The 14,161-nt window shown below is 45.7% G+C and overlaps 1 protein-coding gene across 1 annotated transcript; it reads right to left on the reverse strand.

Annotated features, from left to right (window-relative positions):
- Nucleotides 1-12,554: 12,554 nt before the first annotated feature.
- LOC137380827 (putative nuclease HARBI1) lies at nt 12,555-13,387 on the reverse strand. The gene is made up of 2 exons (XM_068053227.1): nt 12,953-13,387; nt 12,555-12,905 (listed from the first exon to the last, which is right to left on the reverse strand). Exons 1-2 carry the CDS (start codon nt 13,385-13,387, stop codon nt 12,555-12,557), a joined length of 786 nt encoding a protein of 261 aa, XP_067909328.1.
- Between the last annotated feature and the right edge of the window lie 774 nt (nt 13,388-14,161).

The raw sequence follows: 14,161 nt of genomic DNA on the forward strand, positions 1-14,161 counted from the left end.
CTCTCCTTGCTCTTCTTCGCTCTCCCTTTAGATCCTTCCTGGCTAGCTTGTAACTCTCAAGCACCCTAACTGAGCCTTCGCGTCTCATCCTAACATAAGCCTTCTTCTTCCTCTTGACAAGCGCTTCAACTTCTTTAGTAAACCACGGCTCCCTCGCTCGACAACTTCCTCCCTGCCTCACAGGGGCAGGAACCCTCACAACATTTGAGAAGTATTTAGATGAGCACTTGAAATGCCATAGCATGCAAGGCTACGGGCCAATGCTGGAAAAAGGGATTAGAATAGTTAGGTGCTTGATGGCCGGCACAGACATGACGGGCCGAAGGGCCTGTTTCTGTGCTGTGTAACTCTATGACTCTATGACAAAAGTCCCACAAGCAAAAAATAAAATGAATGGCCAGTTATTCTGTTTTGGTAATATTTGTTAAGGAACCCCCCGCTCTTCAAAAATGAGATCTTATACATCCACTTGAACAGGTAGATGGGGACTTGGTTTTATGTCACATCCAAAGGACAGCACCTCTGACATTGCAACACTTCCTTAGTACTGTAACTTTCCTTATGTGCTCAATCTGGGAGGAGGATTTGAACCCAAAACCTTCTGAGACAGAGGCAAAAATGCTATCATGAGCCAAACAGATCAGAATTTTACTCTGGGCCTTGACTCATCCTCTTTGGGCCAACCACCACAACCAGTGGTTACTTTTTAAAAATAGCAGTGATTGGGCAGTAGGATCCATTTCCTCTTACATTCGCACACTCAAGGCTAAGTTGATCAGATGTACAGGAAGCCCATCTATGCACTTTCTAAACTCTGCTTCACACTGGATGGGAGTTATACTTCACTCGATGCACAGTCTATGAGGCAACATCCTGGAACATCATCATTTGGTTTTAGCACATTTGGTCAGTTAATCCTGATACCCAGGTGGAAAGCCATAAGCATGAAACACCCTATTACTACCTTGTGACACTGTTCAGATTCATCTTCAGTTAGTTCAGGTCTGAAATTACACATGCTGTTTTGCCCCAGTATTGTGCTGCTGAGATGGGAGTCTTGCTAACTAATTCTCTCCAGCACCAAACCCACCGTAATTTTTGAAAATAATATGTTCCAATGCCGAAATGCATATGCTGGAAATGCTTTCAAAACTGAACGGTGAAGCTCAAGAATACTTCAACAACAATCTGAATGTGGTGCAGTTTTTCAAGAGATGCAGATCGGGGCCTACCTTCAACCTCCTGCCGTACCCTCCATCAGACATCTCAAATTAACATCATATAAGAACTCCAGTGGGTCCTTGGGTCTCATTACAGGAAGCTAAACACTTCAGTTCAAATTGCACAAAAACACTTTTTTATATTGCATCATTTCAACAGGATCAGCAGGTTGCAATCATCAATATGGTAGGAAGGAAAGAAAATTAACTTGAAACACAAACAAGAAATGCTGCAAATTCTCAGCAGATCTGTCAGTATCTGTGGAGAGAGAAGCAGAGTTAACGTTTCAGGTCAGTGACCCTTCTGTGGAGAAAGAAGCAGAAGGGTCACTGACCTGAAATGTTAACTCTGCTTCGCTCTCCAAAGATGCTGCCAGACCGGCTGAGTATTTCCAGCATTTCTTGTTTGTGTTTCAGATTTCCAGCATCTGCAGTACTTTGCTTTTAAGAATATTAACTTAATAGCTGAAGTTACAGGATCTCTCAAGAGTCAGGAAACGGTTTTAGTCTGACCTTATTTGGACACAATGTGGATTAATGGTGTATGGAACCAGTCATTAATGAAACTCATATATCAAAAAAAATGAGAGCTAACAGCTAATAAACTATTTTTATACCAATTACTTGCACCTTCTCTGCACAAAGGGATGTGCTGCCATTACATCTCTACAAAATACAGGAATAAAACATAATTGTTAACCATCTGATTTTGGAGCAGGCATCAACTTTTCCAGTTCCCTCTCACACTGTTCGCACAGGGTCAGAAAGCCAGATGATTTTTAAGTTGTCCTGTAATCCACTGGCTGAGTCACTGATGCTGTCTCTGACGTTACTACTGACTGAACCGCTGACCCCGGTACCTGTTCTCTGCATCACTCAGGAGGTCAGGCAGAATCTGTGGAGAGAGAAAAGAATCAGCATTTTAGGTTGGTGACCTTTCATCAGAACTGGATGATGATGAACTTGTAAAAGGCCTTTATTAGGCTGCAGTTGGAGAACTGTGAACAGCTTTGGGCATTCCATTATTGGGAGGCTGCAGCATCACTTCAGTGGGGTGTTTCCAGGGATGTGGTTTACAGTTATAAAAGACTTGGGAACACAGGGCTTTGAGATGCTGGCCTCCACATGTTGAAAGAGATCAGGGGGTGGAAGGCCCTGAGTCACTCAACCTTTAAGGGTGTCGACAAAATAACAAGTAAAACCTCCTTTCTTTTCTTTGGTCTGCCCCCAGTTGGAGAGGGTCTAAGGGCATGCCATAGCACCATGTTTTATTGAGTGTCCCTGTGCTAGGGTGCCCAGTGAGCTATCCTCCGGGAAGCCAGGAATGCTCCTGTACATCTTGTTAGCAGCTCAGCAGTGGTCCTGCACTTCTTTCAAGGATAGACCCAGCTGCACTCACCTACACAAGCCCTAGAACTCCCAAGGTAATGTAAAGGGAGCAACAACATGAAAGAGTGGATCTTCACCCCTTTTTCCTGACCTTTGTGTCTGGGGAAATGGGCTTCTCTTGGGAAGCAAGGGTTTGGAAAATAATCCTTTATATTTACATGTGTTCATAGTCTGTGCCATTCCCATTTTCACAGGATAATAAGAGAATGTGCCTCACGTGGCTTCCTGTACTAGCACACACTGAACCTCCTGATGTCCGCAAGGAAAATATTCTCCTCAAAGAACACCACCAGTTGACAGCTAACGAAGCACTCCTATTAATACAGGACCTCAAAAAACCTCCTCACATTCGCCTGAAATCTCGTAGCCCCGACTGGAACACACACCACACCCTACAAACCAACTATCCTCTTGTGAGGATGATAGTATAGAACTTCAAAAGGACATAGATAAGCTGGTGGAATGGGCGGAGAAGTGGCAGATGAAGTTTAATGTGGAGAAATGTGAAATGATTCATTTTGGTAGGAAGAACATGGACAAACAATATAAAATAAAGGGTACAACCCTAAAGGGGGTGCAGGAACAGAGGGACCTGGGTATAGATGTGCATAAGTCATTGAAAGTGGCAGGACAGCTTGAGAGAGCAGGCAATAAAGCAAACAATATCCTAGGCTTTATTAATAAGGGTACATTGTACAGCGAGCTCGCCACTGGTATCAGACCCACCGGCCGTCCATGTCTCCGTTATAAAGACGTCTGCAAACGCGACATGAAATCGTGTGACATTGATCACAAGTCGTGGGAGTCAGTTGCCAGCATTCGCCAGAGCTGGCGGGCAGCCATAAAGACAGGGCTAAATTGTGGCGAGTCGAAGAGACTTAGTAGTTGGCAGGAAAAAAGACAGAGGCGCAAGGGGAGAGCCAACTGTGCAACAGCCCCAACAAACAAATTTCTCTGCAGCACCTGTGGAAGAGCCTGTCACTCCAGAATTGGCCTTTATAGCCACTCCAGGCGCTGCTTCACAAACCACTGACCACCTCCAGGCGCGTATCCATTGTCTCTCGAGATAAGGAGGCCCAAAAGAATTAATAAGGGTATAGAGTACAAGAGCAAGGAGGTTATATGAACTTGTTCGGCCCCAGCTGGAGTAGTGCATCCAGTTCTGGGCACCACATTTAAGGAAAGATGTGAGGGCACTGACGAGAGTACAGAAAAGATTCACGAGAATGGTTCCAGGGATGAGGAACTTCTGTTATCAAGATAGATTGGAGAAGTTGGGACTGTTTTCCTTGGAGAAGAGAAGGCTGAGAGGTGATTTGATAGAGATATTCAAAATCACGAGGAGTCTGGACAGAGTAGATAGAGAGAAACTGTTCCCACTTGTGAAAGGATCAAGAACGAGAGGGCACAGATTCAAGGTAACTGGCAAAAGACTCAAAGGTGACATGAGGAAAAGCTTTTTCACGCAGCAAGTGTTTAGGATCTTGAATGCACTGCCTGAGAGTGCTGTGGAGACAGGTTCAATCGAAGCATTGAAAAGGGAATTAGATAGTTAGCTGAAAAGGAAGAATGTACTGGGTTATAAGAACACAAGAACAAAAGAAATAGGAGCAGAGTAGACCATTCAATAAGATCATGGCTGATCTTAGGCTTCAACTCCACTTTTCTGCACACTTGCCATATCTCTTGATTCCCCGAGAGACCAAAAATATGTCTATCCCAGCCTTAAATCTATTCAACGATGGAGCATCCACAACCTTCTGGGGCAGAGAATTCCAAAGATTCACAACCCTTTGAGTGAAGTAATTTCTCCTCATCTCAGTCCTAAATGATCAGCCCTTTATCCTGAGATTGTGCCCCCATATTTTAGAGTCTCCGACCAGCGGAAACAATCTCTAAGCGTCTACATATCCAGCCCCTTTAGAATTTCGTATGCTTCAATGAGATCGCCTCTTATTCGTCTAAAATCCAGAGAATTTAGGCCCAATTTACTCAGTTTTTCATCATAGGACAACCCCCTCATCCCAGGGACCAATTTAGTGAACCTTCGCTGTACTGCCTCCAGAGCAAGTATATCCTTTCTTAAATGTGGAGAGCAAAACTGCACACAGAATTCCAGGTGCGGTCTCACCAAAACCCTGTACAATTGTAGCAAGACTTCTCTATTCCTGTACTCCAATCCCCTTGCAATAAAGGCAACATGCCATTTGCCTTCCTAATCGCATGCTAACTTTCTGTGTTCCTTGTAAAAGCACATTCAAGTCTCTTTGAACATCAACACTTAGAAGTTTCATACCTTTTAAAAAATATTCTGCTTTTCTGTTCTTGCGACCAAAGTGAATAACTTCACACTTCCCTACATTATACGCCATCTGCCATCTTGTTGCCCACTCACTTAACCCGTCTATATCTCTTTCCAGCCTCTCTGTGTCCTCCCCACAGCTTACTTTTCCACCTACCTTTATATCATCAACAAACTTGGATACATTACTCTCTATCTCTTCATCTAAGTCATTGATATAAATTGTAAATAGCTGAGGCCCCAGCACTGATTCTTGCGGCACTCCACTATTTACTTCCTGCCAACTTGAAAATGTCCCATTTATACCCACCCATTGTTTCCTGTCCATTAACCAATCCTCCATTCATTGTAATATATTATGGCCAACTCCATGAGCCCTTATCTTGCCAATTAACCTTTTGTTTCACACCTTTTTTTTTTAGAGATACAGCACTGAAACAGGCCCTTCGGCCCACCGAGTCCGTGCCGAACATTAACCACCCATTTATACTAATCCTCCACTAATCCCATATTCCTACCAAACATCCCCACCTATCCCTATATTTCCCTACCACCTACCTATACTAGTGACAATTTATAATGGCCAATTTACCTACCAACCTGCAAGTCTTTTGGCTTGTGGGAGGAAACCGGAGCACCCGGAGAAAACCCACGCAGACACAGGGAGAACTTGCAAACTCCACACAGGCAGTACCCGGAATCGAACCCGGGTCCCTGGAGCTGTGAGGCTGCGGTGCTAACCACTGCGCCACTGTGCCGCCCCTTATTGAATGTCTTTTGTAAATCCAGGTATACTACATCTACCGGTTCCCATTTATTTATCCTATGAGTTACATCCTAAAAAACTTTAATAAATTTGTCAAACAGGATTTCTCTTTAGTAAAACCATGTTCACTTGTTCTAATCATACTGTGCTTTTCTAAGTGCATTGTTAAGACTTCCTTAATAATAGATTCCAGCATTTTCCCAATGTCTGATGTTAAGCTAACTGGTCTGTAGTTCCCTATTTACTCTCTCCCTCCTTTCTTGAAAAGTGGTGTAACATTTGCCAATTTCCAATCTGATGGGACCATTGTGAATCTAAGGAATTTTGGAAAAGCGATGGGAAGAAGTATGGGGAAAAGGCGGGGAAATGGCTCGCAGTGAATTGTTCACTCAGAGAGCTGGTGCAAACATGATGGGCTAAATGGCCTGCTTCTGTGCTGTAACAATTCTGTGATTCTGTAGCAGCCCCATCTCTCAATGGCACAGCTCCTGGTTGACTGCTAACATCACCGACTGTAACCTGGTAACTGACCCGAGTGGTGAAGTCCCAGGTTTCAACCTCCCACGGAAAATCTGGACAACCCTCAACCGCTTGAGGACAGGCCAGGGAAGTTGTGGCCACTTTCTCCACAAGTGGAACATGAAGACCAGCTCAAATTGTGACTGTGGCCATCCAAGTCAGACCATTTCCCACATATCGAACTCTTGCCCTGACAGATCTATTCCTGGTGTCATCACAACCATTCACACTGCATCAGCAGAAGCCGTTGAATGAACCTCAACATCGAGCTATAACTAGCCATACGAGTATATTAAGAATGAAAGGGTACAAGAGAAAGAAATGGAGCAATTAGATAACTATATTTAGATGGAATAAATAATGAGAAAGAATTGGTGGAAGTGGAAGTGGAAAATGCACAAGAAATCAATTGCAAGCATTGCATAATTACATAGAAACCTTTGCCTTTTACTGAGTGAGCTGTTGTTCTCACTTGTGGTTCAAAATCCACAAACAATGCGAACTCCTCACCCTGCCCCTACTGCACACATGCCTGCTTCCTCTCTTTACATTTACAGTGCTACTGACTCTGATTGCTGCCTCTGAATAATGGAGGCATGACGTCTCACAAGAACAGGACTTCCTGTATCTATATACAGAAACAGGGATCTGGGCTATTTGAATCATAGAATGATACAGCACACAAGGAGGTCATGGAATGAGTTCTTTTATTAAAGCTAACTTATTCTATACATCTAGAGCTAACTACTTACAGAACTTTATTCTGGGTGTTACAGTTGCAGAGTGACTCTGGCTTCGAGTCACATGATTGCGACCTGGTACTTAGCTCATTCGCATACTAAGATCTGAAAGGGACATCACTCTTAAAGGCAATCATACAACAGGTCATACAGGTGAAGGTCATGCCTGTGCCGGTTCTTTGAAAGAGCTATCCAATATAAGAAAATTAGTCCTTCACCCCTACTTTTGCCCTATAACCCTGCAAATTTTTGTTCTTCAAGTATGTATCCAATTTCCTTTTGAAAATTCATACTGAATCTTCTTCCACCACCCTTTCAGGCATTACATTCCAGATCATGACAACAAACATTTTCCTCATCTGGCCTCTAGTTCTTTTGTCAATTACCTTAAATCTGGGTCTTTTGGTTACCGATTCTTTTGTCACTGGAAACAATGTCTCCTTAACTACTCTACTAAAACTCTTCATGATATTCCAAAAGCAAAATACTGTTGATGCTGGAAATCTAAAACAAAACAGAAAATTCTGGGAATACTCAGTCAATCTGGCAGCATCAGTGGAGAGAGAAACAGAGTTAATGGCCAGAATTTTACAACCCCCACCCCTGCCACAAGCCCCCCCAACATCCTTTCCCAAGGCCTTGACATCCTTCCTAAAAAGTGGTGCCCAAAATTGAACACAATACTCTGGCTGGGTCTGGATAGTGATTTATAAAAATTTAGCTTAACTGCCTTGCCTTTGTACTCTATGCCTCTATTTATAAAGCTAATGATTCCGTTGAACAGCCTTTAGTGCAGGAAGTGCATGAAGAGGTGATGTGGGTCATGCTCGGTGTATTAGCCACTGAACATTAGTAAGAGTAGATGAGGGAAGTGGATGTAAAGAGGAGTGTCTTCAGCTCGTTCGTTTGTTCTTTGACATCAAAGGAGACAGCCAGAATTTAATTTATCTTAGTTTCTGCAGTGAATTCTTTGGCGAATGATGAGACCGATCTTTGCGAGGAATGAGTGTCCACAGATTGATCCCAGATATATCAGATGGGAATCTTGCTTTTTCAAGTGCGACTTCCTCGGCTGGCATTTACATTCTGCATCAGTGATACGACAGACCTCATATGATGTGTCTGTATGGATGGTCTCTCACCATATTTTCTTATGTTAAGCAAGTTGTTTGCACTTATGCACTTATCTTGCACTGCTTCAGAGTTCCATTTCAGCAGTCTTTACAGGCTGGAATTTATTTTTGGGTTCGCAAGTCTGGCCCCCAGGAAAAGAGCCGAGTGCAATCCATGTCGAGGGCAGTAGTGGCCAGTCACATGCTATTCAGCGGTAGCCGGCCAATTAACCCTAATGAGTTGGGCCCCACGTATAATCACTAGTTAGAAATAATCACACTTGAGGCTTAAAAATACTGGTGCTCTTTGTTCATTTCATTCAGCCCGCCATGCTGCCCAATAAGGACCGCTTTCTGCCGATGTTGTGTTATGTGTCACATGACTCCAGTGCAGCAATGAATCTTGCACACGAGAACACACTTATACCTAATAATTGGCGCCTAGCTAATTAGTTCCTAGCTCTTTATGAATGATATGACAATATATAACATTCATATTGTCAGGGTTGAGCCCGGAGGCGGGGAGCAAGGCATCAGCTGATGGCTCGGCAGTTAAAGTGGCCATTATTAAAGGGCTGCCAGGCCTGCAGCACACTCTGCACTCACAGGGCCTGGAAGAAGAGGAGGCAGCAACAGTTCTTAATATATGGCTGACAGGGACCCCGTGTGGCCCGACATTTTACTAATGCCTCCTTCCAGATGCTCCTTCAGGGTGTTAGGGATAGGAGGGACATCCTGTTCCCAATTGACGGGAGGAGGAGACCTGCTACCCAAACAAAGCAGGCATGGCTGCAGATCACTGAGGAGGTCAGCAGCTGCAGTGTTACTCCATGCTGGGCACTTAGAAAAACTCAAGGTAATTGGGAATAGTCAGCATGGCTTTATGAAAGGGAGATCATGTTTCACCAATTTATTGGAGTTCTTTGAAGGAGTAACGTGCCGTGGATAAAGGGGAGCCCGTTGATTTACTGTACTTGGACTCCAGAAGGCATTTGACAAGGTGCCACATAAAAGATTATTGTGCAAAGTACCAGCTTATGGTGTAATGGGTAACATATTAGCGTGGATAGAAGATTGGCTGGCTGGCAGAAAACAGAGAGTATGCATAAATGGGTCCTTTTCTGATTGGCAGGAGGTGATGTGTGGAGTCCCGCAGAGGTCTGTGCTGGGGCCTCAACTTTTTACAATTTATATCATTGACTTAGATGAGGGGAGCGATGGCATGGTAGCTAAATTTGTAGATGACATAAAGATAGGCAGGAAAGTATGTTGTGAAGAGGACATAAGGAGCTTTCAGACCGAAATAGATGGGTTGAGTGAGTGGGCAAAAATCTGGCAGATTGAGTATAATGTGGGAAAATGTGAAGTTGTTCACTCTGGCAGGAAGAATAAAAATGCAGAGTATTACTTAAATGGATAATAACTGCAGAACTCCGAGGTGCAGAGGGATCTAGGTGTTCTAGTGCATGAGTCACAAACAGTTAGTATACAGGTACAGCAAGTAATAAAGAAGGCTAATGGAATGCTATCCTTTAGTACGAGAGGAATTGAAAATAAAAGTAAGGATGTTCTGCTTCAGTTATACACGGCATTGGTGAGACCACATCTCGAATACTGTGTGCAGTTTTGGTCTCCTTATTTAAGGAAGGATGTGAATTGGTTCAGAGGAGGTTTACTATATTGATACTTGGAATGAGCGGGTTGTCTTATGAGGAAAGGGTGGACAGACTGGGCTTGTTTTCACTGGAGTTTGGAACAATGAGGGGAGACTTGATTGAAGTATATAAGATCCTGAACGGCCTTGACAAGATGGATGTGGAAAGGATGTTTCCTCCTGTAGGGGAGTCCAGAACTTGGAGGCACTGTTTTAAAATTAGGGGTCACCCTTTTAGGACAGAGATGAGGAGAATTATTTCTCTCAGGGGGTTATGTGACTTTGGAACTCTCTGCCTCAGAAGGTGGTGGAGGCGGGGTCATTGAATAATTTTAAGGCGGGGGGGCAGCTAGATTCTTGTTAGGCAAGGAAATCAAAGGTTATTGGGGGTAAATAGGAGTGTGGAATTCGAGACACAAACAGATCAGCCATGATCTTATAGAATGGCGCAGCAGGTTTGAGGGGCCGAATGGCCTACTTCTGCTCCAAATTTGTATGTTCCTATGTTCACAATGGACGCAGTACTGCAAGTGGCTCAATGACCTCATCCAGGCTGTAAAAGTGAGTATCATTTAATCCGTTCATCCTCTTGGGCCTTGCATCTGGCGAAGTAGGAGGGTGCATTGGGAGGAGAACGATCAACCTCCCCCCACCCCACCCCACCCCACGACGTGGGCAAAAAGACAAGGGATGCCACAAGACAGTAAGTGGCCTGTCATGGTGGCAATTAAATAAGGCCCCTGCTTTAGTGCAATATTGCGAGATCCCTGGGAGGGGACCACATGCAGGAGGAGTCTGTGTGCCCCTGTTGTTGATAACTAGACTGCCAGCAGCCTATTTTGTTAGAATTGGTGTCGCTGAGGTCCAACATCGCCTTTCCCTCTGTCTGCAGGAGAAGACAGCACATAATCGTAGGGAGTGTGCGAAAACCGGAGGTGGGACCCTTTCCTTCAGCTGCTCATGCCGATGGAGGAGGAAGCCATGGACTGGCCAGCCCAAATAATCAATGTAGCATTGTGAACGGAGGATAGGGGCACCTTCCCAAGACAGTAAGTAAGGTCTCCATGGGACACAACACAACATGAACCACGATGGAGGAATGCTGCTCATAAGGCATATGATGCACACATGGGTCTGCCCTCCCTTGCTGTGCAGGGAGGGCACGCCCTTGATCCTTACATGTCTTTGTTCTGTCATGCTGGTCAAGCTGTAACACAGCAGAGAACACTGGAAACTGCAGTATCTCCTGACACCTCTGAGGGGGAGGACGGCGCCTTAGATGGTCCAGTGGCACCTCATACCACTCCACCCTCCACCATCGCAGATACATGCACCTCGGTGAGTTTGTGCACAAGTTTAGATCTGGGCACAGACCCTGGTGGAGCCAGCCCATAGGCGCCCAAGCAGCTGATGGAGGCTGTGGCAGCCCAGGCCTCCCACAGTCGGAGGCCAGGCCCATCCTGTGCCCCAGGCTCATGATGTGCCTCTGGTATCAGCAATTACAAGGGAAATGCTGGAGCTGCAGCGAGAGATGCAGCAACATCTGGCAGAGATCCCAGATGCTACGCGTGCCCAAGCAATGGAAGAGTCCATCCAAGCCTTGACCTCGACATGGCCTCCTTCATTGACAGATTGGCGGCTGCGATGGAGAGCCACATCCAGCAGAGCACTCAGTGTTTGCTGGATATTTGTGCAGACCTCCATACCCACAGCATCCCCATGGATGCAAAACAGCAGTGGCAAGGTGAAAGGGGGACAGGGGACCTCTAGTTCCCACCAGGATCTCTCTGGTCAGCAGGGAGGCAGAAGTTTGCCTTGATAGGGAGGAGGAGTGTTTACCTCTCGCAGCTGGGAGCTCATCTCAGGGTACTCTTGGTGCAGGCACCAGTTCCTCTGCTCCTTTGCCAGTGTTGCCAGCTCCTCCTACATCCCTGCCAAAAGAAAGCAGTACTGTTTCTGTGCAGGAGGCCCACAGCTTGCCTGGGCTCTCCAGGCCCAAGGCATCCCAAGGATGACTGCCAAGATCATCCCTAGCCATGGGGCAACAAGGTCAGCAGGCAGTGTCTGCCTCAGCTGACAGCATAAGGGCAGCACGGTGTAAGAGTACATGTAAGAGAATTAAGAAGTGCATATAGAATCATTGGGTCTTCACGGGTGTTTGCTTGATTTTGATCACACTGTCAATCTATATAATGCATTTAAAAGGGCTGCATAATGGCGCAGTGGCTAGCACCGCATCCTCACAGCTCCAGCAACCCGGGTTCAGTTCTGGGTACTGCCTGTGCAGAGTTTGCAAGTTCTCCCTGTGACCGCGTGGGTTTCCTCCCACAGCCAAAGACTTGCAGGTTGATAGGTAAATTGGCCATTGTAAATTGCCCCTAGTGTAGGTAGGTGGTAGGAGAATGGTGCAGATGTGGTAGGGAATATGGGATTAATGTAGGATTAGTATAAATGGGTGGTTGTTGGTCAGCACAGACTTGGTGGGCCAAAGGGCCTGTTTCAGTGCTGTATCTCTAAATTAAATAAATAAATGCTTGCTGCTAGACATGGACTCCTTTCCTTTCTCCTGCATCATGAGCTTGGCCCTTCGCTGAATCCCAGATTCTATCAAGAGGCTGGAGTTGATTGAAGATGCTGCGAGGGGTAAATTCTGGAGCCTCACCAGATCCGCTCTGTGCGAATGTTCAATAAGGCATTGCATTGTTGAGGAGGGATGGCTGTATCAAGGAAGGGCTTATTTGGAAAAAGTACAAAGGCCATAATGGATCGAATGAAACCTGAATGTAAAAGGGCATTGCAAGCTTCCCTTGCGTGTCTTGTCATGTCCAATCTCGTGTTGCACCTGGGGCCCTTCATCTGGCCAAGCGGAGCATCTTCCCACTCCACATCCTCATCGTCTGAGGAGGCATCCCACTCATCACTTTCCTCATGCTCATCGACTCCCCCCTCTGCAGGGCATGAATGTGCAGTACACAGCAAACCACAACAATACGGGAGGGACTTGCCAGGGCATACTGATGAGCTTCTCTGGACTGATCTAGGCACCTGAATCTCATCTTCAGCAGACCAAAGGCCTGCTCAATGGTAGCTCGCATTGTCCAGTGGCAGGCATTGTATCTCTCCTCTGCATCCACGCGTGGATTCCTCACAGGCATCAGCAGCCGTGTCCTCAGTGGGTAGCCCTTGTCTCCAAGGATCCATCCCTGGAGGGAGGGCAGAAAAATTCTGGAATCTGGGACTGCTTCAAAACGTAGGCATTGTGCCGATCTCTCAAGAAGCAGGCACAGTCATGCATGATCTGTTTACAGTGGTTGCACATTGTTGGAGTGGAAGCCCTTCCTGTTGGGAAGGCTGCTGGCTGGTGTTCTGGAACCTTGATGGCCACATGCATGCAGTTGATGACACCCTGCACCTGGGGGAATCCAGCGATGGCCCCGAAACCAATGGTTCTCTCAGCTTGTGAGTCGGGATCCGTTCTGAAGCACACATAATCTCCTGTCCACCTGAAAAGGGCATTGGTGACCTCCTTGATGTACTGATGTGCCACAGACTGTGAAATTCCACAGATATCCCCTGTGGATCCCTGGAATGATCCGGTGAAGTGGACGTTCAGCGTGACGGTGACCTTCAGGGCCACTGTTATTGCATTCCCACCAAGTTCCCTGCGGTACAGCTGGTTATGCATCATGGCACATGGGTCTGCCTAGAACCATAGAAAAATTACAGCACAGAAGGAGGCGAGATTCTGAAGCTCCACGAAACCCTGCGCCATTAATTAAATTGCATCGACTGAATAAAATTGCTTTCAATTGGCCTCTAAAGTATCTTAATTACCTCCCTGCCACGTTGCCGTCAGACCTCCGTTCACCATGATTGCTGTCATGCAGAAAATCAGGATGGGGCATCACAACATCGGACTTCCTGTCCAATGTGTCCCGTTCCAATTTTATGTCCCTCAGGCCTCCATACCCGTTCACTTTGTCCCTATAAAATTCAGCCATATATCTCTTTGGCTGACAAGCACAAAATTGCTTCCCGGTTCTCAATTCACCATAAAGGATCTTCTTTGGGATTCGTTTAGCAAACATTTGTACCGCATGACCTGGTCATCATAGCTTTGCTTCAGGATCAGTGGACCTACATTTGGCATATCAGTTTTTTAAAGAACTTTAGTACTGGGGTCCTGTCTTGCCATCTGATGATCAATAATTCTCTCAGGCAGCTTAGTGAAAGTGATTCAGTTTCTAGTGTTGCATGCATACAAATTTTACAGGCATAAGGCAGTGTTGTCAGATTGACAGCCATGTATATTTTAAGCTTGGTCTGCAAACTGACTCATCTCTTGGCTCAGCCAAGATCTTCTGTCCAGACTGGCTTATTTCAAGCGGTTACAGGGGATGCTGTCTGGGCACATTTCATCAGGTCACTGACACCATTTTTACAAGAGCTACTGAATTCA

Source organism: Heterodontus francisci, chromosome 2, assembly GCF_036365525.1.
Source record: "Heterodontus francisci isolate sHetFra1 chromosome 2, sHetFra1.hap1, whole genome shotgun sequence".
NCBI lineage: Eukaryota > Metazoa > Chordata > Chondrichthyes > Heterodontiformes > Heterodontidae > Heterodontus > Heterodontus francisci.

Coding starts and splice junctions, on each gene's coding strand:
- LOC137380827 (XM_068053227.1), bottom strand. CDS start 13,387: ATGCATAACCAGCTGTACCGCAGGGAACTTGGTGGGAATGCAATAACA. Junction 12,906..12,952: donor GAGATCGGCACAATGCCTAC/GTTTTGAAGCAG, acceptor CCCTCCCTCCAG/GGATGGATCCTTGGAGACAA.